General features: G+C 62.7%; 1 protein-coding gene across 1 annotated transcript in view; it reads left to right on the plus strand.

The window, feature by feature from the left end:
• LOC117653674 (agrin-like) overlaps positions 1–26010 on the plus strand; it is a 178431-nt gene that overhangs the window by 150664 nt on the left and 1757 nt on the right. Inside the window, exons 3-21 of the mRNA XM_034399497.1 lie at positions 17862–18083; positions 19162–19650; positions 19837–20049; positions 20158–20249; positions 20322–20445; positions 20729–20992; positions 21099–21461; positions 21534–21689; positions 21777–22049; positions 22122–22268; positions 22354–22890; positions 22984–23742; positions 23823–23957; positions 24038–24290; positions 24365–24529; positions 24828–25126; positions 25205–25307; positions 25444–25650; positions 25756–25945. Coding sequence (XP_034255388.1) covers positions 17862–18083; positions 19162–19650; positions 19837–20049; positions 20158–20249; positions 20322–20445; positions 20729–20992; positions 21099–21461; positions 21534–21689; positions 21777–22049; positions 22122–22268; positions 22354–22890; positions 22984–23742; positions 23823–23957; positions 24038–24290; positions 24365–24529; positions 24828–25126; positions 25205–25307; positions 25444–25650; positions 25756–25945 — 4991 coding nt within the window. The remainder of the gene's footprint in view (positions 1–17861; positions 18084–19161; positions 19651–19836; positions 20050–20157; positions 20250–20321; positions 20446–20728; positions 20993–21098; positions 21462–21533; positions 21690–21776; positions 22050–22121; positions 22269–22353; positions 22891–22983; positions 23743–23822; positions 23958–24037; positions 24291–24364; positions 24530–24827; positions 25127–25204; positions 25308–25443; positions 25651–25755; positions 25946–26010) is intronic.

Raw genomic sequence — 26010 nt, forward strand, 5'->3', positions numbered from 1 at the left:
GCCGGGGCGGCCGGGGCTGGGGCGCTCGCGAAAGCGAGCGAAATAGCGAAGCGCGCGCCTTTGAACAGCGCGCCGCTCGCCCCGCCCGCACTCCCGGCCAGCACCGCCACGCTGCCGTCGGCATGAATAGTTCACCCGCGTCTTTTTAAACTTCCAGTTTCTTTTTTCGGGCAGCTCTCCCTTTCCTTCCCTTTGGTTTCCTTCTTTGGTTTGCGGCGGCCCTCGTTCTCGCCCAGACAAATCAGCAGACTGATTCCGCGAAGGGTCGTCGTCGTTTCGGCTCTCTCTCTCTCTCTCTCTCTCTCTCTCTCTCTCTCTCTCTCTCTCTCTCTCTCTCTCTCTCTCTCTCTCTCTATTCTCTCTGTCGCACTCGTGGAGCCTCCCGCAGGGGTGCGAGAGAGACAGAGATTCGACGCGGCCCCCGCGGTGTGGGGGAGCCCCCCTCGGCGCGGCGTGGCGGGACTCGGGACGGGCCCATAAAGAGATCCGATAAATGCCTCGCAGACATGAAACGTACGCCCGGCAGTCACTGCGCCGAGCCCCGGCAGGCCTCCTCGGGCCCCGGGACTGAGGCTTGGGGGCTTCGGCCGGGATGCAAGCAAGCAGTTGTACAGTGTGTACACGAGCGAGACGCCTCCGCCTCCGATTCGCGAGGAGCCGCCATTATATGTTTGCATCCTTCTGCCCCGGCCCGGCCCGCCAAGGCCCGCCAAGGCCCGCCAGGCCCCGACGGTGTGCGACGCGCCTGTTTGTTCGGCCGCCTCGTCCGCCAGGCCGTCAGGCAGGCCGTCAGGCAGGCCGTCAGGCAGGCCGTCAGGCCGACAGGGCGCATCGGAGATAACTCAAGGACTCGACAAACACGCACGCACACTCACGCGCGCACAATAAACGCGCACACACACGCACACACACGCACATACACACACACACACACGCACACACACACACACGGCTTCTACTCGCCGGAAGTGAAGGCGCGTATTCTCGGCGAGATTACGTATTTGTTCCGGGGCACGCGGCTTAATCGGGGGCAGGCCCTCGATCCCCGGGAAGAGCGCGGCGGCGGGGCGGCTGGCTCTTTCGTCGCTGCGTCTCTCTCGCACTCGCGGGGCGCCGTCCGCCGTGCAGGAGGTGCGAGAGAGACAGGACGGTGACGACAAAGCGCCCTTGTTCGGAATATCAGTCTCCGGGGCCATGGCGGCGGTGGCGGCGCCGGCTCGGTGGTGGCCGGGCGTGACGTTTTTCCAACGCGCTGAATTGATTTTCTGCTCGCCTTCATCTAGGGAAATGTTTTTCAGTGAACCGCGAACCCGGCGGGGGCGGAGCGGAGGGAGGGGGGGGGGGAGGGGCAGCGAGGAAATGAATGGAGAGGCGCAGCGCGGCAGACAGCCTCGACAGCGGCAGACAGCGGCGCCTCAAGGTAAGGGAAGGCCTGCGGCAGCCTGTGCGCCTTGCGTGGCGCCCACCCCACACCCCGCCCCGCCCCGCCCCGCCCCGCCATGCTCGGTGACTGAAAGAACCACTCTCCCTAATTGCAGTTTGCTGCGACGCGCGGGCGGCGGTGGCGACGGCGACGGCCTGCTGGTTTTGCCGCCCGAACCGCGCGAGGTGGTCGAGCGGTCTGAGTGCGGGGCAGACGAGGCCTCTGCTTTGGCGGCGGCGACCACCAGACGGCGGGCCGGGACCGGCGTCGCTCACCCGCGGCCTCGGCCTCGCCGCCCTCCTGGGCGTCGTTACCGAATCAAACGCCACGAGAAAGGATCGGCTTCTTTGAGACGGGCACCGTGTGGTGCGCAGCGCGGTGCTGCGCGGTGCTGCGCCTCAAAGGCCAAGACACCGACGAGGCCAAGTGAAGGGCGCCGCACAGTGGGCCAGAAGACCGGGTGGAGGCGGTCAAAACTCCGGACGCGTTATGAGCTCAAGAGTCGCTAAACAGGACTCGAAGCGAACGTGTGACCCCAATCAGTGAATTCCTCTTTCGGAGAGCCATCCATTGATGGGGTCACACGTTCGGCTCGAGTCCCATTGACTCTAGAGCTCAAAACGCGACTAGAGTTTTGGCCGCCTCCGCCGGTCTTCTGGCCCACTGTGCGGCGCCCCCGATCAGCCTCACCGGCCTCGCTCCGCACGCCGCAAGTGGCCTTGTTCTTGTTCTCGGCCTCGGCTGCCTCGGTCGAAGGGGTGGCTCGCAGCAGCAGGAGCACGGTCCAGTGAAAAATGGTCCTCGGTCGTCCCGGGCCGGTGTCGGCGTCGGTCCCGGCCATCACCGCACGCCCCGTGCTGAGGTCAGCCCCTGTGTTCCAGGGGTTAGGCAACCCGCCGCGCGGCCCTGCCCGCCGGAACGGTATAACGTCGCCGGCTGACAGCGCCCCGCCACTCCGCGCGCCGCCCTACCCCACCCCGCCCCGCCCCGCCGCCATGGATTCAATATGCTTCACTCCGCCCGCTGCGCCGCCTCGACACACCGCTGCTTTCTTTCCGCGGCACCGCCACCGTTTTGCATGCGTTCCCGCGAAAACCCTGCTGAATAAGAAGTCTGCTGGTCCCTCCGTGGTGTGTGTGTGTGTGTGCGTGTGTGTGTGTGTGTGTGTGTGTGTGTGTGTGTGTGTGTGTGTGTGTCTGTTCGTGTGCGTGCGCGCTGCAAGTGTGCGGCAGTTGGAACCGGCGATTCCGAGTGCAAGTTGCCCCGGCCTTGTGTGAGTGTGTGAGCTGGCGAGCAAAATACCCACCCGCCGTGGCTGCCGCGGCACAGTGGGCCAGAAGACCGGTGGAGGCGGCCAAAACTCTGGATGCGTTTTGAGCTCCAGAGTCGCTAAGCAGGACTCGAACCGAACGTGTGACCCCACCAATGAATTGCTCTCCGAACAAGGAATCCATTGATGGGGTCACACGTTCGGTTCGAGTCCTGCTGAGCGACTCTGAAGCTCAAAACGCGTCTAGAGTTTTGGCCGCCTCCACCGGTCTTCTGGCCCACTGTGCGCCCCGGCCGCACTCCAGGCGAGCCTTGCCGGGCCCGGCAGCGCGTTGGCGAGACTCCGGGCCGTTTGGCCGTACCTGCGCGTCGCTGCGCGTTGTTACAGGGCCCTTGGAGCCCTTCAGACCCTCGGTCGGGGAGGACTTTATATGTATATTTCTCTCTCCTTTCCCTCCCCACTCGTAACATTATTATGCAAATAATGTGGCCGGCTCATGCGGCGTTGCGGGCGCGGCGGTCGTCGCTGGGGCGGCCGCTCTGACGTGAGTCGGACAAGCTGGCGGGGCTGGGCTCACACCGGGTCAGCCCCGGGCCCTGCCTATGCCGTCTGGAACCTCTGGAGCGACTTTGGAAAGCGGTGCCGAACGCCCGGCCCCGCCCGGCCCACACCTCTACACGGCTCCTCCCAGAGGTCGAGAGGCGGCACGGCACGGCACGGCACGGCAAGGCACGGCACCGCCGCCGAAGAGTGTTTTCCCCGCGCTTGACAAGATCCTCGCCGGCAAGTTCCTGCCTCGCCGTGGCGCTGTCGAGAGAAGCCCGCCCAGTGCGAGCACCGCGTCCTGTCCCGGCCCCACGGTCCCGGCCCGGACGGTGAGGGGAGCGTCCACTCCCTTTCCTTTTTTCTCGCCCAGAGTCACTGCCGGAGAAAAAAGAGTGGGGGCGGCGCTGCTGAAGGTTTGGCAATGCGCCTCATTAGCAGTCCGGGCGACGGCCTTGACGTGTTAAATATGTCTTGAGGCTCCTCTCCTCCTCGCCGGCCGGCATGCTGGCTGGCTGGGGTTGGACGCGTCCTTAAGCCGGGATTAGCGCGGCCTCCCCCTTCCCCCTTTCCCGCTCCGGGCGGCTAACGATGATGATTGTTTTAAATCTGGCGTCTTTTTTTCCGGCCGCCGTGCCTCCGAGGCGACGTCGCCGTCAACGAGGCAGAATTAATTCCCCCTGCGTCCCTTCCGCCCCTTCTGGCCCATCGCGGTGGGGGAGGGGCACAGTGGGCCAGAAGGCGTGGAGGCGGCCAAAACTCTAGACGCGTTTTGAGCTCCAGAGTCGCTAAGTGGGTCTCAAACCGAACGTGTGACCCCACCAATGGATTGCTCTCCGAACGAGGAATCCATTGGTGGGGTCACACGTTGGGTTCGAGGCCTGTTTAGCGACTCTGGAGCTCGAAACGCGTCTAGAGTTTTGGCCGGATCCACCGGTCTTCTGGCCCACTGTGAGGGGCCGAGTTTTGCGGAGAACCGTCCGCAGCGGCGCCGTCGTGCGGTACATGGCGGCGCGGAGGCCTTGCGGAGGCCTTGCCGAGGGGCTGGAGATCTGGCGTTGATCGTCCGACTATCAACTTGATGGTCGCCCTGCAGCGCCGCCCCCGGCAGCCCTCCACGCCAAGCCTGGCCAAGCCTGCGGCTCGCTGGCTGCCTGCTCGGCCTGGGCGGCGCCGGCCGGGGGCGCCTCGTCCATCTCGACGCCGCAATGGAGACACTGGCTGCCAGCCCCGACTGCCTGCCTTTCGTCGCCGCGGCCTGTTCGGCCTGTTGCTGATGAGGTCCGCCCGCCGCCTTAACCGGGCCCTAACGAGCCGCGCCGACCGCGCCATTTCTCATCCCCGACAAGGTGCACGCGCGACGCGTAGGGGAGGCGGAGCCCAAGTGGAGCCCAAGTGGAGCCCAAGTGGAACCCAAGTGGAACCCAAGTAGTGGAGCCCAAGTGGAGCCCAAGTGGAACCCAAGTGGAACCCAAGTGGAACCCAAGTGGAACCCAAGTGGAACCCAATTGGAACCCAAGTAGTGGAGCCCAAGTGGAACCCAAGTGGAACCCAATTGGAACCCAAGTAGTGGAGCCCAAGTGGAACCCAAGTGGAGCCCAAGTGGAACCCAAGTGGAACCCAAGTGGAACCCAAGTGGAAGCCAAGTAGTGGAACCCAAGTGGAACCCAAGTGGAACCCAAGTGGAAGCCGCAAGTGGAACCCAAGTGGAACCCGCAACGAAGAACCATTTTCCGGCCGCTTGCGTGCGGGGCGGCGCACTGAGGGAAATGTTTTGGGGCCACACCTAAACTTACAGCTGTGACAACCAATCTGTTTGGTCGCTGGGGGTTCAATTAAACGTTCGATGGCCACATTTAAATCGTTTAGTCGCACTACTTTAGTTGTGAGATGTACTCTTTTTCTAACATGTCGTCTGTCTATTTTAGCCACTGCCACTAAATCAAATCTTGTTACAGTGACTGAATGCGATAAGATCTGACGATTGAATGTTTAGTCCTCACACATAAACGTAAATCGAAGAAAAAACGACTCCACAACGAGTGATCGAACCACGGACCTACGTGTTAAGAGTCCGTCGCTCTACCAACTTTTTTTTTTTTTAAAAAACAACTTTAATAACAATAAATATAGATATAAATACATGGCACATTTGCGACATAGTTGCACAGCTTGGTCGTGAAACAGATAGTGGCCTACAATACATGTGACGTAAAAACTGATGACTAAAATAAGGTCGTAAAGACGACACCATTTAAAAAATAACAGAACACATTAAACGCACGTGATAGGCATTATTAACACTGAGCTAGGAAAGGGACTAGGGGAAGAAAAATTTTAATAAAAAACAAAGGAGGCCCAGAATAGATAGATGACTAAGGGAAACAAAAACAACAAAACAGGAAACTGCCACTGACATATAAGTTTTACAAAAAATTTACAAGAGGACCGTGAACCAAAAGAACGGAAGACAAAAAAAAAAAAAAAAAATAAATAAATAAGTGGGCACAAAAGGGCGAAGGCTTTACATTTACAAGATTTGCAAAAGGGTTACAAAACCGATAGATATTACATAAATAACAGGAACAACCAGATACAAAAGAGAAAAAAAAAAAAAAAAAAAAGGGAACAAAACAAAGCGGAGACATATAACAGTTTACGACAAGGGGTAGAAACCAAAACGAACGGAAACCAAAAGAAAAAGGAAAAGTAAAAGGATTGAAGGGGACGGTGACTAGACCATTTACATGCCTTCAGGAAAGCAAACGAACCACCAAGCAGCACTGAGACAAAATTAGCAGAATTGCAATAAATACAAAATTACAATATTATTACAGAGTTGGCAACAGGTCACTTAATGTGGGTGTGCAGCGCTGCTGCGAAATCGGGTGGCCACCGGTGTGGCGCGGCCTGCACTTCCCGCTTGCCTCGCAGCAGGCGTGCCGCGAAGCCCGCCGCGGTGGGGCGCTCGGCCGACATCACATAATGCACCAGGGTGGCGCATGCCCACAGTGCGGCGCCGTGCCCGCTCTCTGTGGTGCCGGTGAAGTCCGGCCGCAACAGCACTGCCGGCGTGGGCCTACGCCCGAGGGTACTTGTCAGGACGCCCCGGAGCCACGCCCACATGGACTTGGTGTCCCCACAGCCCGTCAGTCTGTGCACGAGCTCGTCAGGCACCTCGCACTTGGGGCACATCTTGGTGTCGGAGCGGTTGATGGCGTGGAGCCGGTGCCGTGTGGCGACCAGGTCGTGGACAACGATCCACCACGACTCCCGTGCCGTGTCCGGGACTGCCGCGCTGTGGAGATTGCGCCACACCGTGGTCCACAGGGTGTCGGGGTGCTTGGCCACGACCCGGGGGACTGGCGCGGGGCCCTCGCTCGTCAGGGCGCCGTAGATGGCCTTCACCGCGAGGCGCGCTGTCACATCCGGCGGGGTGGAGGCCGCCCTCGTGCGGACGTCGTGGAACGTGGCGAAGTGCTTCGCCGCGGGCCACAGCTTCTCCGGGGGCTTGCCGATGGGGAACGCCCCGAGCAGCGTGAGCAGCCACTCGGCGGAGAGGGTGTCGGGGGTCTCCACCAGGATGCCCTGCCACCGCCCGGTGAAGAGGGCACGGCACTTGGAGAGCACGTCTGGGAGTCCGAGGCCGCCGTTGTCCTTCGGGGTGCTGGCCACCTCGTAGGTCGTGGTGAACAAGTGGCCGCGCCATACAAACTTGCCCACTGCGCCAGCGATGCTCTTGCCCACGGTCTTGGGGGCCGGTAGCACCTGCGCGACGTGCCAAAGGCGAGACAGTCCGAAGGTCTGGGCGTACAGCGCCCTCTGCCGGAGTCCCAGGGCTCGTGCCGCGTTGTCCTTGAGCACGCCTCGGACGCTGGCGAGCACCTGCGCCCAGTTGATGCTGGAGGTCTTGTTGACGTTCCTGGTGAAGACAATGCCAAGGATCTTTAGTTGTTCAACGTACGGGAAGCCAATGCCAACCTCCTCGTTCCAGCCTCCGGCTGTGAGCGCGCCGGACTTGCTCGCGTTGACGGTCAGCCCTGCGACTTCCTCGAAGTCCTTGAGCGCCTCGTGGATGGCGCCGACCTCGTTGTGGTTCCGCAGGACGTAGAAGGCATCGTCTGCGTACGCCGACACCTTGAGGCAGCTGTTGGCCAGCGTGAGTCCCTCCAGCCTCTTCTCCAGGTAGATGAGGAGCGCGGCCAGGACCACGGCGAACAGCAAGGCGCTCAGTGGGCACCCTTGCCGAATTGCCCGCTCGATCGGAAAGGCCGCCGTGAGGTCGCCGTTGATGCACAGCCTCGACGCGGCCCCGGCGTACATGGACTGCAGCACTCCGATGAACTGCCGCGCCACTCCGCGCTTCTCGAGCACTGCAAACAGGAAATCATGCCGGACAGCATCGAAGGCTCCACTGAAGTCAGTGGACAGCACACAACCTGGTATTTGCAGCGCCTCGAAAGCACTCAGCAGGTCCCTGAGGTCGCACAGCGCCCCGCCCATGGTCCTCTTGTCACCCGCTCGGACTTGGTTCGGGTGCAGCAGCTTGGTGGCGAGGACGCTGAGTCGCGCCGTCATCACCCTGGCCAGCAGCTTGGCGTCCACGTCGAGCAGCGTGATGGGGCGCAAGTCCTTGACCACTCTTGGCTTCTTGCCGCTCTTCGGGATCAGGGTGATGACCCCCTGCATCACCTCGGCGGGGACTTCCTGCTGCCGCCACATCGCGTTCAGGACCTCCGTCAACCGCTCGCCGATGATGCCCCACGCCGTCAGGTACAGCTCGGCCGGGAGTCCGTCCTCGCCTGGCGCCTTGCCGCGGGGGCTGCACTTGATGGCCTTCAACACCTCGTCGGCGGTGATGTCGCGGCAGAGCAGGGCGTTGTCCTCCTCGGTCACGGTGCGTTCCACCTCTGCCAGGATGCTGCTGTCGGTGTCGGCTTGCCTCTGGTCTTCGGGGCGGCGGAACTTCCTCCGGTACTCCTCGAAGAACAGGTCCTTGATGTCGCCTGGGTCAGTCACAGTAGCTCCCTCTGCATTGTCAATGCACTCTACCTGCTGCTGCCGCGCTCGCTTGCAGGTCCTGGACACGTGGAACGCACTGAGGGGCTCGTCCTGCACCGCGTCTCGCACCTGGGCCCTCTCTTTGTACCCGCTGAGCATCTCCGCGTGGACGGCGAGGATGTTGGCCTTGGTCTCCTTGAGCAGAGCATTTGTCTCCGGTGAGCGGGGCGTCTTGACGGCTGTGTCCTGGAGCAGTTCGTACAAAAAATTCAGTTTACTTCGCAACTCTCGGCGCCACTCACGCGTGAACTTGGCAGTGTAGCGTCGGATGGCGGGCTTGGCGACACGAAGCCACCACCGCACCAAGTCCCGTCCTCGCTTGCGCTCGCAGCGTAGCCATTCCTCCTCGAGGCCGGGCAGGAAGTCGGGGTCCTTGAGGACGCGGCAGTCCAGGCGCCACGCCGACTGCTGGTGTTGTCGCTGTCGCGGCGCTGCGCGCCCCTCACCGATGTTGCAGAGCACTGCGAGGTGGTCGCTGAAGGCGACGGCCTTGACGTCGGCGTCCTGGATGCTGGCGTCCCGGGGCACGTACACGCGGTCCAGCCGCGACGACATGGTCGGCGTGATGAAGGTGTGGCCGGCGTCGGAGCGGCACTCGCGCCACACATCCTTCAGCCGCAGGTCTCGGATCAGCGTGTCCAGCTCGGGGCTCTTCATGGTGGTGCCTGTCGTATCATTGTCATTCAAAACACAGTTAAAGTCGCCGCCGATTACCGTGCTTGTTGTTGCTCCCGCAGCTGCCAGCAAAGGTGCTAAATCCTCCGCGAAGAACTTCGCCCGCTCCTGGCGCAGCCGTGACCCGGCCGGCGCATACGCACTGACGTAGGCTGTGTGGCCTACCTTCACGGCGGTTCCTCTACCGCACGGCAGGCACAACAGCGGTGTTGCTCCTAGCTCTTCGCGCACCAGCACGGCGGTGCCGCGGCGTCGTACTCCGGGATTGGTCACCTCCGTGTATCCTGGAATGTTGAAGGACGAAACTGCCACCTCCTGCAGCAGCGCCACATCCACCCTATTTACAAACAGAAAATCTTTGAGAGCATTGATTTTGGGCGCCGCCGTAGCCGCGCACAAGTTGACAGTCACTACCGCCGCCATTTTACGGCACGTTTGCGCTCTTCTTCACGTTCCCTGCGCCTAGCGGGCTGTTGGCGCCCCTCTTGGCGTTGGCCGGGGCTGCTGCAGCCTTCTTGTCCTTCTTCTCGTTCTTGCTCCGAGTCCGCCTTTCCCTCGTGTCTTCCTTCAGGTCTAGCGTGGGCAGCTTCAGGCCACTGCCCCCCGCGCCCAAAGGGACGTCGTCCTCGTCGCCGTCCCCATAGAGGCCGTTGTTCGGGGGCACGTACTCGTAGTCGTCCATCAGTGTGGACGCGTCGACGACACATTTAGGCGACGCCGTCTCTTTCTCGTTGATCATCGACTGGAGCCAGTCTTGGTTCCTTGTCGACAAGTAATCCTCAAAAGCCGGTGTGTTTGCAAACTGCTCCCCTTCCCTGAACTCTATTTCCGCCACGTTGTCCTGCTGTTGTCTTTGTCCCTCTATTCTATCTTCTGCCCCAATTTTGTCCTCTTCCGCCTTGTTGTCCGCGGCTTTGGCCGTCTTCGCCACCTTGGCCGCCTCGGCCGCCTTGGCCGCCTCGGCCGCTTCGGCCGCCTTGGCCGCGAAGTCGAACCTCTTGTTGTTGGACGCGTCGGGCGTGTCTGCAGCGCCCCGCCGCACGCGGTACGCGTATGACCCCCTCATGTCGCAGTTTGCCCTCAGATGCGCAGTAGACCCGCATCTCTGACATGTCCTCGGCTGCCCCGGGTACTCGGCGTACGCCTCGCATCCCGCCACTCTCAGGAAATTTGGCACATGTTTTGCCAGCTCCATTTTCACCACTCTCACGCCTGTCAACAAACCGGCTAGGACGCTCTTCTCCCCGTACTGCTCCATTTTCATTTCCATCACAGTTCCGTACTCACTCAGGGCTTGTTTCAGTTCACTCATGGGCACTTCAGTAGGCAGGTTTCGGACACGGATGGTCCGGACTCCGAACGCCGATGTTGACACCGTGACCTTCACCTTGACGCCGTCGCCGAGGTCGAGTTCCACTTCTCCGGCCGCCACACGCTCCAAAACATCACCATCCTTCACTTTCACAAAGATTCTTCTGGATCCGTACTCCCTTTCCACACTCTTCATCTCGCTGACTGTCACGTTGAATTCTCTTCTCATCAGATTGGCTACGTCCGCGGCGCCGGGAAGCCGCAGCGCGTCTCGCTCAGTTTCCAGCGTCACGGTGTCTTTGCGGACTTCGGCCATGGCCATGGCGCCGCCGGGCAGGGCCCAAAACACCGTGTGTATTCACTGTCACAGCTCACGGCAGGAGATGGGGCCAAACCAAAACAGGGCCGGGGGGGCGGCCCCCCTGCGGTGTAAACAAACGCGCGACCGTCAGAGCTCGTCTAGGCAGCCCTCACCTGTGCGTCCGTCACCCACGGCGGCTGGGTTCAGACTCGCCCACCTAGCTGGCTGGGAGAGTTCGGCATTGATGGGCCTCTTGGACTGACGAATGTGTGCGGACGCGCCGAGAAAATGATAGCTCGCTCCCTTTCCTGGGGTCCCAAGTGTCCCACAGTCCATCTCCTGGCAGCACAATAGTATACAAAGATACTATGCCAGGAGAAACTGGTTGCGCTACGGGGAGTTGAACCCCCGAACCCGGCTTCTTATCCAGCCTCCAGGCACGGAGACCACTGAGCTACCGCACTGTTATGAATGTGGCGGAGCGCTGGGCGATGGCAACGCGAGTTCCGTGTTGAGTGTCGCATCGCCAGTGTTTCGGTGCCACACCTAAACGCTTTAGTCGCGACGACTGGCCATGGACCAAGCCTATGACTAAAGCCAGTTTGCTCGAGTCCTTTCATGCTGACTATTATTGGCAGTTCAGTCACTCTCACTATTTAGCAGTCTTATTGTGGTCATCGGCTGAACAGTTGCAAGGATTGAACTCGTGTAACTGTCGCCATTGGGGGGTTCCACAAAACACAGTTTTATCGTGAGGCACCGACCCCTTCTCTCAGTGCGCGGCCACGCGAGAGAGTGTGTTTACAGTGTGGCCGGGCTGGCTCTCCGGAGGCCTAGCCGAGGCCGGAGGAGGCCCGCTTGACTGGGGAGAAATAGAAAAGGCTCATCCGGCCAGATAAACAGCGCGGAACACAGCCCAAGCCCTTATCTCTCGTGTTCACAAATGTGCGTGGCTGGTGCTGCTTCCGGCCGTCTCTCTCCGTCTCTCTCCCTCCTTCCTGCTACGTGAGAACGCGTGTCCGTTTCTTTCCAATCCATGCGCTGAGCCATGCAGCGCACTGCAGCCCTGATTCCCTCTTCCCACTCACACACACACACACACACACACACTCACAGAACCCCGCTGGTTTCCTCCGCTGGATACTCTTTCTTTCTCTCACGGGCCCGCTGCCCGCTGTATCCCCACGTAGCGGCTCTCACTGTCCGGCGCCCTGGCCGCGCGCTGGCCGCCCGGGGCACACAATACAGCCTGGGGGCGGCGGGGGCGGCGGGGCGGCGGGGCGGCGGGGGCGGCAGGCCGGACAGGCCGAGCTGGCAGCAAGGGATACCGCGGAGCACTTTACCGCGCTCCAAGATCACTTCTTCCATCGGACGGGCTGTGCGGCGGGGCGGGGCGGGGTGCGGTGTGGACCCACCGCTCCGCCCTCATCGGCCTGGCCTCTTGGCTCTCCAACCTGAAAACCGATACTCGCCTTTCTGCTCAGTTTTCCGCACCAGCGGCCGCGGCCGGGGCGGGCGGGGGCGGTGCCGGCTCCCACACACGCTTACACGCGGCGCCCCGCCCCCGCCCCGCCCCCGCCCCGCCCCCGCAGGGCACCCCCAGGGCCACCGCAGCGGTTCACGCCATGTGCGGCCTTCTGACGCACGCGCAATGTCAAAGCCGCGTGTCCTTTTGTCGGGCCGTTGAAAGTCGAAGAAACACAAGCACCACTTCTAAAACGGCAAAGGACTCTGCTGCGCTGCAGCAGTGAGATTGCCTTCCACCTGGATGCGCCTGGATGGCGCAGCGCCGCGCCTTTGGCGGCAGCACTGTGCTCTGTCTCTCTCGCACCCTCGCGGAACGCGCGGAACGCCCCGCGAGTGGGAGAGAGACAGAGCGCCCCGTCCGCCCCACTGCGAATAAGTCAGCGCCGCTCTGATTTCGATATCGTTTCAACTTGTTGCTCGGCGCTGCCGGGCGCTGCTGCACTGGAAGCCAGAGCGGTATTCGAGCGCGCGCAGCCGCTCCATTTATTATTAATCATCTCTGCTCCACGGCGGCGGCGCGGTTATTTTTCCGGTGGAAAATTTCCGTCCAGAGTAGCAAGCAGCCAGCTCATTATTCGCAAGATGTTCCCCACCCTCTCCCCCTTCCCCTTCCGGCCCGGCCGCTGCATGGCAAAACGGGCAAAGCGCTCATCGGCATTCCGTGACTGAAATGGCGAACCGGGCAGCGCCACTGGGAGGAAAGGCAACCGCCGTGAGACTGCCGGCGGAGACTGCCGGCCAGCCGGAAAGGTGGCGCAGCAGTTAGTGACGAATCGATGCAGCGGCCCGCAGGGCTGCTGCTGGAGAACTCAGCTGGAGAACGCCACTGTGTTACTCGGCTGGAGAACGCCACTGTGTTACTCGGCTGGGGAACGCCACTGTGTTACTCAGCTGGAGAACGCCACTGTGTTACTCGGCTGGAGAACGCCACTGTGTTACTCGGCTGGGGAACGCCACTGTGTTACTCAGCTGGAGAACGCCACTGTGTTACTCAGCTGGAGAACGCCACTGTGTTACTCGGCTGGAGAACGCCACTGTGTTACTCGGCTGGGGAACGCCACTGTGTTACTCGGCTGGGGAACGCCACTGTGTTACTCAGCTGGGGAACGCCACTGTGTTACTCGGCTGGAGAACGCCACTGTGTTACTCAGCTGGAGAACGCCACTGTGTTACTCGGCTGGGGAACGCCACTGTGTTACTCAGCTGGAGAACGCCACTGTGTTACTCGGCTGGAGAACGCCACTGTGTTACTCAGCTGGAGAACGCTGCTAAAGAGTGCTGCGTAACTCGCTGCCGGAGAATACCTCCACTGGTAAACGCAGGTGGAGAATGATTCCGGAGAACACTGATGAACAAAGTACCCGGAGGATGAAGACGGCTGGAGAATGCTAACTGTGCTGTTCAACGCAGCTGGAAGACCGGTGGAAGTGGCCGAAATTCTAGACGCGTTTTGAGCTCCAGAGTCCCAAGGCAGGTCTCGAACCAAACTTGTGACCCGACCTATGGATTGCTCTCCAGACGAGGAATGCATTGGTGGGGTCACACGTTCGGTTCCAGTCCTTTCGGGCGACTCAAGAGCTCAAAACACGTCTAGAATTTCAGCCGCCTCCAGCGGTCGCCTCCACTGTGCGCTGGCTGGCGACAGAGTATCCAGCCGGCGCCGCCCCCTTTTTCTCCGACTCCAGCACTCGCTCCAGCCGCCCCAGGCGGCGGGGCGCGATCTCGCGACGCTGCGTCATCAGTCGCCGTGTAAGTCGAGAACGGCCTCTGCTTTACGGCGCACTTGACGGCCTGCTGCAAACGACACCGCACGACGCACAGTGGGCCAGAAGACCGGTGGAGGCGGCCAAAACTCCGGACGCGTTTTGAGCTCCAGAGTCGCTAAACAGGACTCGAAGCGAACGTGTGACCCCATCAATCCATTGATGGGGTCACACGTTCGGCTCTAGCCCCATTTAGTGACTCTGGAGCTCAAAACGCGTCTGGAGTTTCGGCCGCCTCCACCGGTCTTCTGGCCCACTGTGCGACGCCCTGCCTCATGGCCCTGCACTGTGAGTCGCCGGGTCGCCGACGCGGAAGTGACGTGACAATACGGGCCGCATGCGGCGCGGAAGGGGCGCATGCCGCGGTATGGATTTCCGTTGGCGCCGTATCTCTGTGTATCGGCCGGATGGGGGCGCAGCCACGGCACAGCGCACCAGCGTGGCGGCAGCCAAAAAAATAAACAACAACAACAATACACACGTGAAAAAAAAGCCGCACTGCATGAATCCTGTGCTGTTGCGGAGTCGTGAAATGGTGACAAATAATTCGGATTGCTCGGAGTGCGCCGCGTTCCCACGGGGCTGTGATAACCGTGAGCACCTCGCCGCCCGCCCGTAGGGGCGTACACTCTAAAGCGAAAGGCGGTGATATTCTCACTCGTTACTGGCGATTGTTTTGTATTGGCGCAGATTTTACCGCCAATAGAAAGTCTGTGTTGAAATTACCACCCTTTCAGATCAATTTGTACCGCACTTGGAGAGCTATCGCCCCTTTTGTGCCATAATTGGCGGCAATACCTCCAATGCTCCTTCCTCTGCCACACTGTGTGCCACCGGTAGATTTGGAGTGTAGTGGAGCCGGCAGAGCCAGAGCAGGGCGTTGAGCGAAATAGAGTCCAAGTAGGCGGGGCTGCTGCCGCTGCCGCCGCTCGGCTCGTTCCTCACATTCGCGATACCCCCTCCCTCCCTTCCTCACCTCATCCTTTGCCTGGATGTCGTAAGAAAATGCAATTCTCGTGCGAAAGCAATATGTCTGCCGCATCCGGCCCGCCCCACCCCCGCCCCTCTGGCGCTGCGTGGGAATCTGCGAGTCTGCTGTGTCAACTCCGACGCCGTGCGCGCCGCGCCTCCCCGCCGCCATGAGAGCACTGAGCTCGCCGACGACGCCGACGACTTCGTCTCCCAGAACATGATGAGCCGGCCGGTGTTTTCTCAACCCCCTCCCCTCCCTCAGGCCGGCTCTGGGCCCGCCACTGCAGGACGAAGCGCGGTACGGCGGCGCAAAGTTTGCGCGGCCCAACACGCACGCGGACAACACGTCGCGTGACGCGGGCGTGTATTCGCAGCCCCAGAGCCCTTTTGTGGGACGGGGATGGCCGGGACGTGGAGGCTGCCAGCATGCTGCCAGCGCGGCGGACGGGGCGGCCGGCCCCGCCAACCCCAGCGCCAGCACCGCCAGCAGCGCGCAAAAGTCGTATAAGAGACTTGCACAACTTTTATACGCCGTCTTTTATGAGGCGGAGGAGGCTGCTGCAGGCGCTGCGGGGCGTGGCCGCCGTGTCCGCGTGGCCGCAGGGGCTGGCCGACGTCGACCTGGCTGGCGGGGCTGGCGGGGCTGGCGGGGCTGGCGGGGCTGGCGGGGCTGGCCGAGCACTCCACTCGGGCGATGGGAGGTGCCCGAGGTGGCACTGATCAGATAAGCGCTTGCGGCCAGAGGGGGCTGGTCTAGCCGGACGGACGGCGCAGGGGGTGCAGGGGGCGCTCTTCGGCGTTTATCAATCTTTTGTCGAGGCCGTGCCTCAGCTTCACCTGCCGAGCGATTCAGAAGAGTCGCTCTGTCTCTGTCGCACTAATGGGGCTCTCCGTAGGGGTGCGAGAGACAGAGCGACAGTGGGCCCTCCCGGTCGCATGGCTCGGCGGTACGTACTCCACCGCCATCGAGGGCCACAGCGTGACGCGCGGCGGCGGCAACGGGATCCCTCGTGGTGGCCAAGCATGCGTGCGCGGTGCGCGGTGTGGCGCAATGTTGGCGGCATCTGACTTCCTCCTCGGCGTCTCTAAGCGGCTCGAATCGTTCCAGAGCAGCAGCCGAACTCAAACACACTCCCCCTCCCCCAATCCCTCTCCACGCCGCGCCTCGCCCGCGCCGCTTACTTGTCGAGCACTTTGATGTTTGTTTGGCGTGGTTCGGACGGCCGGGCAGAGACGGCGAAAGAGGGGGAAGTCCTTTTCAAGGAACGAACCAACACGTGTGTCCGCCACTCACGGACACGTGTGCGTGTGTCCGCGTGCGCGTGTGTTGGTGTTTGGCGCCTAAAAGCGGAAACGGGGGCCGGTTGGGGCGCGGCGCCTTGCAAGGCGAAGCAAGGCGCCGTCGAGCCAACTCGAGTGTGCCAGCTCATTGTGAAGCAGACAGTTATGACGAGTTTGCGGGGTAAATGCCCCGGCGTGCCTCGAGCGTCGTGCGCGCCTCCTCCGTGTCCGTAATAAGGCGAGTGTTTGCCTTCGCAGTGTCGCCATCATTCACGCAATCGGCGTTATTTTCGCCCCGGTCGATCATATTGCATCCGATTCCAGGGCAATTCGTCGCCGTCGCCCTGATTGGGCGCTCGCGCTCTCTCGTGTCGTCGCTCTGTCTCTCTCGCACCGCCACGGGACGCCACTCGAGTGCGAGAGAGACGGAGCGGCGATTCCCGGAATCGCGCGGCAGATGTCGCCAATTTCTTTCCGCGCGGCGTCGTCTCTCGCGGGCGGGAGTGGAGATGGCTGATGGAAGAATTCGATGAGTGCCGCGACGGCGTTCCCGGATCTCGGAAAGGGGAGGGGGTCCCATTGGCGACACCGCGCGCCGCCCGTCGTACACACGTGGAAACATTTTTTCATCAAGAGGGTGAGCACTGAGCGGGGCGAATAAAGAGAGACGCAGAAAGAGAGAGAGAGAGAGAGAAAAGCTGGTGCTGGCCAAGACCACCAGGACGTGATCAAAAGACGCTTGCCGAGCAAAGAGGGAGCGATCTCGGGAGAGCAGGGCCTTGCAGGTCTGGCGGGGCGCGCCGGGGCGACCGGGGCACGGCAGGACGGCGAAGTTGAGAGCCCACAGAGGGTTCAAAGTTCCACCTGGCGGTTCGGCGCCGCTCTCCCGGGGCTCCCCCGGCCTCCCCGCCCCCACGACGGCGACCAGCGCCGCCAGCCATTATACCGCCACGGCCATCCCCGCGGAGACTCGCAATAAAATCCCAGTGAAGTCGAGACGAGAACACACCGTTCGACCGCGGCGGCGCCAGCGCGCCAGCCAACTGCCGGCGAACGGCACTCGGACGGGACGCTCTGCCAACGTCCTGCTCCACGCCGCAGCCATTACCCGATACCTGGTCAAGCTGGGCGGGACGCACTTGTACCGCCCACTATCGGGCAGACTCCCCCACCACCCCGACCACCCCGACCACCCCGACGTGGTCCCGCAGCAAATGAAATGCGGCTAAGCGGGTCATTTAACATTGGTCACGGATTGCGCCCTTATAATGGTCAGGAGGGGGAGTTATAGGGCGAGCGTCCCTCCAGGGCGGCCGGGCCGGGCCAGACCGGGCGGAGCGAGGTGGGTCCACTATCAGACAAGGACGGAATCGTGCCGGCCGATGCCGTAAAGATCCCCCCCCCCTCCGTGGCCTCTATAAAGTCGGCTTAAGTAATCAAACGTGGAAAATGCCGCCAGCCGGACCGTGTCCTTGCCATCGTGGCCCCGGGCTTCGGCTTGGACGAGCGGAGGGCAAAGGGTGAAGCCCGGCAGAGCTTCTCTTCTCGTCGTCGTTTCTGGAACCTAACGGGTGACTCATTTTGCATTTTTTTTTAACAACGGGGAATGAGTAAGATTTCTGATGTGCTTGCCATTTTATCAAGGCGCCTTTGCCCCGCGATTGTGATGGAATGTGTTTTGTGCCACGAATGTGGGTGGTTTTTTGAAACCCGGTTTCTGTCTTCTGTTTGCAGAGAACCCGGACCCGTGCCGCGACAAGGTGTGCCAGGCAGGCGCTCGCTGCGTCGTGTCGCCGGACGGACTGTCGGCGTCCTGCGAGTGCCCGTCCAACTGCCACACCTTCGGGGAGCCCGTCTGCGGCACGGACCTGCAGGAGTACCCCGACCACTGCGAGCTCATGAAGACGGCCTGCGCGCACAGCAAGGACATCCGCGTCAAGTTCAAAGGACCCTGCGGTAAGTCCCCCCTCTCTCCTTTTTACCTCAGTCTGCTTGAAAATGGAACGGTTTCCTTTACGCGCGTCCCTTTCGTCACCGTCCTGGCGGCAAGCCTCACCTGCGGCGGTCCCTCGCCATGCCCCCCCCCCCCCCCCCGGGGGCCACGCAGCACGCAGGCCTCCTTACCCGGAGGTCAAACGATACATTAAACTTGTCGCCTTATGAAACTCCAGCAGCGTCGGCTTATCCGGCGGAGAGTAATCATCCATGCATGTATTCCCCCCCGGCCCGGCGGCGGCTTGCTGGCGGCGGCGGCTTGCTTGTGCTCCTCCAGGAGGAACTGAATCCGCGACGCCCTCCACCTGATCTCCGCCACCGCCGCCTCGGCACTCCTTACGTGTTTACGACTGGCTTGGCGAGGCGCGGCGCGTGCGGAGTGCGGCCATGGTGCGGCGCGTGGGGCGGCGCGTGGGGCGGCCCTGCTTTTGATGGTGGAGGCGATACCGCGATACCCCGGCCACACTCACTTTAGGGCGGCGGTGCGGCCGCGGGCCCTCCCCGGTCTGGGCCCTCCCCGGGCACCGCGACGACCACGGCCGGAAAAATAAAAAAAAAGGTCGATGTGACAAAATTCCCAGTCGGGTTGGAAAATTTGTGTACTCTGAAAAGTTTACACAAGCATCTGTTCCACGACAACGAATAAATCCTTTAAAAAATCTTAAAAATGTCCGTTGGAATGCCAATTATTTCTTCCTTATTTTACGTTGCCTTCATTTCTTTGGAAGTGACTCATGGTCAAGGGGAAATAACTGAGAATTTCGGTGTACAAATTCAATGAATTTCAGTCGAATTTCGATTAATTTCAGTCAAATTTTGATGAATTTCAGTCAAATTTTGATGAGTTTCAGTCGAATTTTGATGAATTTCTGTCGAATTTCGATGAATTTTAGTCAAATTACGATGAATTTTAGTAAATTTTACATGTTTGATAAATTTTGGTGTACATATTTGGCTGGAGTTATTTCCCCTTGCTCATGGTAGAATGTAGAATTTTCACTGTGTGTGTGATAATGATGTGCTGGTCCCTGCCCCGCAGACCCCTGCGCCGAGATGGAGTGCCCCGAGCCGGAGGTGTGCGCGCTGGGCGCGGACCGGCAGCCGGAGTGCCGCTGCGCCGAGGTGTGTCCGGACGACTTCGCGCCCGTGTGCGGCTCGGACGGCCGGACCTACGCCAACACGTGCCGGCTGCGGCGCGAGGGCTGCCGCACGCGCAGGGAGCTGCGCATCGTGTACCGCGGCCGCTGCACCACTGGCGAGAACCCGTGCGCCGGCCTGCTGCAGGGCCTGCAGGGCCTGCAGGGCCTGCAGGGCCAGGGCCACGCCGGGACGACGCCCTGCTCGCACGGCCAGGTCTGCAACGTGGGCCGCGACGGCGTGGCGCGCTGCGAGTGCCCGCCCGAGTGCGAGATGGTGGTGCGGCCCGTGTGCGGCTCGGACGGACGCACCTACGACTCGGCCTGCCACCTCACGCGGCAGGCGTGCCTCGCGCGCGCCAACGTCACCGTCGCCTACACCGGACCCTGCGGTGAGTACCGGGCTGAGCAGTGTGCCAGGCACATTAAGGCGCCCAAACATTACCCTTTTGTGTGCTTCGATGTTCGATGCCCCACGGGGAGTGTGCCACACTGAGTTCAGTTTGGAGAGTGTCTTGAGCTCGCCAGGCGCGGGTTCGAACCCCGACGAGACTGACTGGTTTCTTCTTCTTCGGCAGGCGTGGACGGCCCCTGCAGCGCGCACACCTGCACGTTCGGCGGCGAGTGCGTGCCGCGCAACGGCGCGCCGCGCTGCGTGTGCCCGCGCTGCCCGCTCACCTTCCAGCCCGTGTGCGGCTCGGACGGCGTGTCCTACGGCAACGAGTGCCGCCTGCGCCTGGAGGCGTGCCAGCGCCGCCTCGACATCCGCGTCGTGCACCAGGGCCTCTGCAGTAAGTGCGCCCAGTGCGCCGGACCGACCCCCGGCCGGAACTACCCCGCACCGCCGCGGGGGGTAGCGCTGTGCGAATACTCCTGTCTAACGCGCCACTGTCTTGCAGGCTGCGAGAACCGGTCGTGCGGGCCCCACGCCAAGTGCGAGACCGACGCGACGGGGGAGGGCCAGTGCGTGTGTCCGGACTGCAACGCTCCAGTGAGTACACTGTCAAACAATTCTTGGTTCCAAGTCGTTGGGGCGCGCTTTTAATGTGCACCCTTCCGGCAGGCTGAGCAAGTGCGCAGCCCGGTGTGCGGCAACGACGGCGTGACCTACGACAACGAGTGTGCCATGCGCCGCGAGGGCTGCAAGGAGGGCCGCAACGTGGCCGTGGCGTACCGCGGCGACTGCGGTGAGTGCGACGCCGAGCTCCAGTTCCTATTTCTATTTCTTCTATTTCTATTTCTTCTATTTCTATTTCTTCTATTTCTATTTCTTCTATTTCTATTTCTTCTATTTCTATTTCTTCTATTTCTATTTCTTCTATTTCTATTTCTTCTATTTCTATTTCTTCTATTTCTATTTCTTCTATTTCTATTTCTTCTATTTCTGTTTCTTCCATTTCTATTTCTTCCATTTCTATTTCTTCTATTTCTATTCGGAACGACGAATTGAGGTTTGTTTTCCCTTGGCAGACGCGTGCCGCGACGTGACGTGCCAGGAGGGCGCGCGCTGCGTGGAGGGCGTGTGCACGTGCGACCAGGACTGCGGCACGGGGGCGGCGGCAGGGCCGGGCGTCCCCGTCGGGGCCGTGGCCGTCCGGGAGGCGGTCTGCGGCTCGGACAGGGTCACCTACCCCAGCGAGTGCGACCTCAAGCGGACGTCCTGCCAGCGCCACCCGCTGCCCGCCATCACCGTCCTCTTCTACGGCGACTGCCTGGAGCGCTTCGGCGAGCACAGTGAGTCATTCATTCGTTCGTTCATTGAGCCGTAAGAGCGTCACATTGGTGATGTTGATGCACGTTGATGCACGTTGATGCAACCTGTAATCCGTTCCCGCCTTAGCCGCCACGGTGCCGCCGATGCAGACCAACTTCTCCTCCAAGATGATCGACGGGCACGCCGGTGGCAAGGGCGGCCCGCTGCTGCGCAAGGACGCCCAGCACGTGTCCGGCGGCGCGGTGGAGCGCGCCGAGGCCTGCAAGGACATCCGCTGCGACTACGACGCCACCTGCGAGCTCGGCGCCGACGGCTTCCCCCGCTGCTCCTGCGTGTTCGACTGCCTGTCGCCGGCCTGGCAGAACGCCGGGCCGCAGGGCCCCGTGTGCGCCTCCAACCAGCGCATGTTCCCTAGCCTGTGCGACATGAAGCGCGAGGGCTGCCAGCGGCAGGAGGAGCTTCGGCTGCGGCCCATGGACCTCTGCAAGGGTGAGCCCTTCTTCCAGAGTCGCGTCACCTGTAGCGCTGGCGGTCGTCTGCACTCGTGTTGTGTGTGTGCAGGCCTGGAGGTGAAGCCCTGCGGGGGACAGGCGACGCCGCTGCGGGACCCGGCGTCCGGCGGGGAGCTGGACTGCGGCGCCGGGCCGCAGAGGCAGGACTGCCCGCGAGGAGCCTACTGCCACCAGACGCCGCACTTCGCGCGCTGCTGCCCGAAGAGTGAGTACTGCACCGCCGGAGATACCCCCTGTCGGCACACAGCGCACCTCGCGCAGCGCGGAGTACTGACGCCTTTGCAATCCACAGCCGGGTCCTTCCTGCTGCACGAGTCCTGCGAGGAGGCCTGGTTCGGCTGCTGCCCGGACGGCCGGACGCTGGCCGAGGGCCCCGAGGGCGAGGGCTGCCCCAAGCTGTGCGGCTGCAACAAGCTGGGCGCCGTGAGCGACGCCTGCGACGCCGAGACGGACTCGTGCGTGTGCAAGACGGGCGTCGGTGGGCCCAAGTGCGACCGATGCGAGCCGGCCTACTGGGGCCTGCAGAAGGTCCGCGACCACGGCAACCCGTCCGTCGGATGCCTGCGTAAGTAGAGTGCGCGCCAGGGAGGCGAAGAGTGACTGGCCGCCGGTGCTGACGGCGTGGTGCTTGTTGCAGCGTGCCAGTGCCACAAGTGGGGCGCGGTGCGCGACGACTGCGAGCAGATGACGGGGAGGTGCGTCTGCCGGCCGGGCGTCCAGGGCGAGAAGTGCGAGGAGTGCGTGGCGCCCGGGCACGTCCTGTCGCCGGCGGGTTGTGGGCCGCGTAAGCTGTCATTACACACCTTTACAAACCTGGTCGAAACATGGTCAAACCTTGTCTGGGGCTCAACGGGTGCTTTCCCTTGCAGCGAGTCCGGGCAGCGCTGCGGGCAGCGTCGGCGGCCCCGCCACCGAGAGGCCTCTCAAGCGCTCCACGCTGCACCGCTTCACGGAGCCGGGCCCGGGCCCCGGTATGGGCGGCGGCGCATCCTACAAGTCCACGCGCCACCTGGGGCTGTCCGCGCCGCCGCCTCTGGACCCGCGCCACCCGCAGCACCGCTACTACTACTCGGCCAGCAACCGCAGCGGCGAGGTGGACGCGGACGTGGACCCCGACGTGGTGGACGCGGACGGCGCGCCCGACAGCCGCGAGGTGGACGTGATCCACTCGCTGGCGGCGTCCTCCAGCGACCTGCTCAACGGCACGGTGCCCGGCCCCGTGGACGAGGAGGGCGCCCCGCCGGGCTGGCTGCCCACGCCCGCACCGCCGCCCGCCGCCCCGCCCGCCCTGCTCGGCGACGCCTGCTCGTCGTCCTCGGACTGCGGCGTGCAGCACTCGCACTGCCTGCACGGCGAGTGTGCTTGCATCGAGCAGCCGCCCGGCAACAGCCGCAGCTACTGCCCATGTGAGTCGGAGCAACATTCAACTGAAAGTCGTGCTTTTTGTCTAGCTTTCGAGGTTAGAAGAGCGTTGACACACCTCCCCCTTCGTTTTGCAGCCCCAGCCAGCACGGCAGCCCCCACGTCGGCGTGCCTGTCCTCGCCATGCGAGCAGCGAGGCGCGGTGTGTGTGGAGGGCCCGCTGGACTCCTTCACCTGCCTGTGCCACGGCGAGCCCTGCGACGCGGCCAACGTCACGGGCATGTCCTTCGCGGGGGAGAGCTGGGTGCGGCTGCCTCGCCTCGAGGCCAGCCACGCGCTGTCCGTGGACGTCGAGTTCCTCAGCTTCTCCCCGGACGGCGTGCTGCTGTACTCGCAGCAGCAGGAGGACGGCTCCGGGGACTTCGTGTCGCTGGCGCTGGTGGGCGGCTACGTCGAGTTCCGCTACAACCTGGGCTCCGGCACGGTGGTGCTGCGGTCGGCGCAGCGCCTCTCGCTGCACGCGCCGCACCGCGTGTCCGCCAAGCGCTACCACCGCGACGGCATGCTGTCCGTGGACGACGCCGCCGACGTGACGGGCCAGTCGCAGGGCTCGCTGCGCGCGCTGGACCTGGGCCCGGCCGCCTGGGTGGGCGGCGTGCCCACCAACCACTCCAGGGTGTGGGAGAACATTGGCACCTCGCTGGGGCTGACGGGCTGCATCCGGCGCATGGCCGTGGGCCAGCGCCGCGTCGACACCGCCAGCGCCGTGGCCTCCTCGGCCGTAGGGCAGTGCGGCGGCGACCCCTGCTCCGCGCAGCCCTGCCGCCACGGCGGAGTCTGCCACTCGCTCAACGTGCTCAACGCCTTCAAGTGCGAGTGCCCGCTCAACTACACCGGTAAGTAAACCTCGGTCGTATTGCCCTCCTCCCCCTTACCGCTGTTCCTTTCCTGACTGTGTTTTCTGCGGCCCCGGCAGGACTGCTCTGCGAGGCCCCCGTCGACGCGTGCCTGGCCAGCCCCTGCTCCACGGGCTCCACCTGTGAATCGCTGCCCGCCGGCGGCTACAACTGCCGCTGCCTGCCTGGACGCCGCGGGAAGACGTGCCAAATCGGTGAGTCACGTGACTTTACAAACAAACGGCCGACGAACGGCCAGGTTGGAGCACCGCGATGACGCCCCTCTTCCCCGCAGCGGACGATCTGGAGCTGGAGCCGGCCGTGCCCGTGCTGGACGGCCAGAGCTTCGTGACGCTGCCGCGGCTGGAGGGCGTGGGCCGCGCCTTCTCGCTGGAGCTGTGGTTCCTGACGCGCACCCCGGACGCCGCGCTGCTCTACGACGGCCAGAGGCTCAACTCGGCGGGCCGCGGCGACTTCATCGCGCTCAGCCTGCACGCGGGCCGCGTCGACTTCCGCTTCGACCTGGGCAGCGGGCCTGCCAGGCTGGTGTGAGTAGCCCTGTGGACGATCGGTACATGTAACGGTGCGGGGCTGAACGCTAATCATTGATTGTGCCCAATAGTTCCGAGGAGATCGCCGAGCCGGGCGTGTGGCACTCGGTGCGCATCAGCAGGACCGACCGCGCCGGCACGCTGCAGCTCAACAACGGCACCCTCGTGCACGGACTGAGCGGCGCGCCCCTCAACGAGCTCAACCTGGACCTGCCGCTCTACCTCGGCGGCGTGCCGTACGTACAGAACCTTTGCACAGTGGGCCGGAAGACCGGAGGAGACGGCCAAAATTCTAGACGCGTTTTGAGCTCCAGAGTCGCTAAACAGGACTCGAACCGAACGTGTGACCCCACCAGTGGATTGCTCTCCAGATGAGAAATCCATTGGTGGGACGCTCGGTTCGAGTCCCGTTTAGCGACTCTGGAGCTGAAAACGTGTCCAAGACTTTGACCGCCTCCACCGGTCTTCTGGCCCACTGTACTCTATGGAGTGGCGCACGCCCTCGCACGTGCTGAACGTGTTGGTCCCTTGCAGGTCGACCCTGGAGGTAAACCCCGAGTCGGGCATGAGCTCGACGCCGGGGCTGGTGGGCGCGGTGCAGCGCCTCATGGTGAACGGGCACACGTTGGCGTCGCTGGGCGCGCTGGCCGCGCACCTACCGCACTACCGCGGCCCGCCCTGCGAGTCCGCGGACGCCTTGGCGGACGCCGCCTCCAACGGCCCCAACGCCACGGCCTCCTCGGTCTGCGCACACGGCGGTCTGTGCCTGCCGCTGCTCAACACCTTCGCCTGCCGGTGCCAGCCCGGCTTCACCGGCAGCCACTGCCATCAGCGTGAGTGGAGCCACCAGCTTTCGATATATTTCGGGGACTGGGGAGTATCATCTTCACGTGGTGATTCTCTGTATTTAGGTGACGTATCCGTCAACGGCACGCTGTCGCTGACGGCCAGGGCCGTCAAGTTCTCCGGGGACACGTTCCTCCACTTCCGGGGGCCCAAGCCGCCGCAACACAGGTAAGGGAATGACCAGCGGCTTGGCGTCTAGCTCTTCCCTCGCACGGTGGTGGTGTGCCCTAACTAGAACTAACCCTCTGCCTCGCCTGACTCGGCCTGACTAACCGCATGCTCTCTGCTACGCGTCCGCGAGCAGCGCCAACCTGACGGCCGTCTTGGCGGCCACCTTCAGCAACGGCTCGGCCGAAGTGGTGGACGCCAGCAGCTACGAGGAGCCCGACGAGGGCGCGGGGGAGGAGGAGTGGGAGGACGCGGAGGAGGGGGCGGGGGAGGGGGAAGTCGACGGGGGTGAGGAGGTGGTGGAGGACGAGGAGGACGGAGTCACTCCGGACGACTTCGACTGGTGAGTGACTGGCTGGGGCTTTACTAACTCGCTAACTTCCTAATGCTCTTCGCTCCGCCCTCTGCGAGACGCTTGCTCACGGCCACGGCCTTCCTCTGCACGCAGGCGGCGCGGCAAGCGGATCTCCAGGTACACGGTGGTGTTCCGCACGGCGTCGCAGGGCGGGCTGCTGCTGTGGGCGGGCAAGGGCCGCACGCTCCACGCCGACTACATGGCCGTCGCCATCGTGCAGGGCTACGCGCAGCTGTCCTTCAACCTGGGCAGCCAGCGGGGCATGCTCACCATCCAGTCAAAGGTACTGTCTTCACGAAACGTGCCCATCGGAAATGCGGTGAGTGTTTGGACCGCGCTCGCTGAATG

This window comes from Thrips palmi, unplaced genomic scaffold, assembly GCF_012932325.1.
Source record: "Thrips palmi isolate BJ-2018 unplaced genomic scaffold, TpBJ-2018v1 HiC_scaffold_8, whole genome shotgun sequence".
Taxonomy (NCBI): Eukaryota; Metazoa; Arthropoda; class Insecta; order Thysanoptera; family Thripidae; genus Thrips; species Thrips palmi.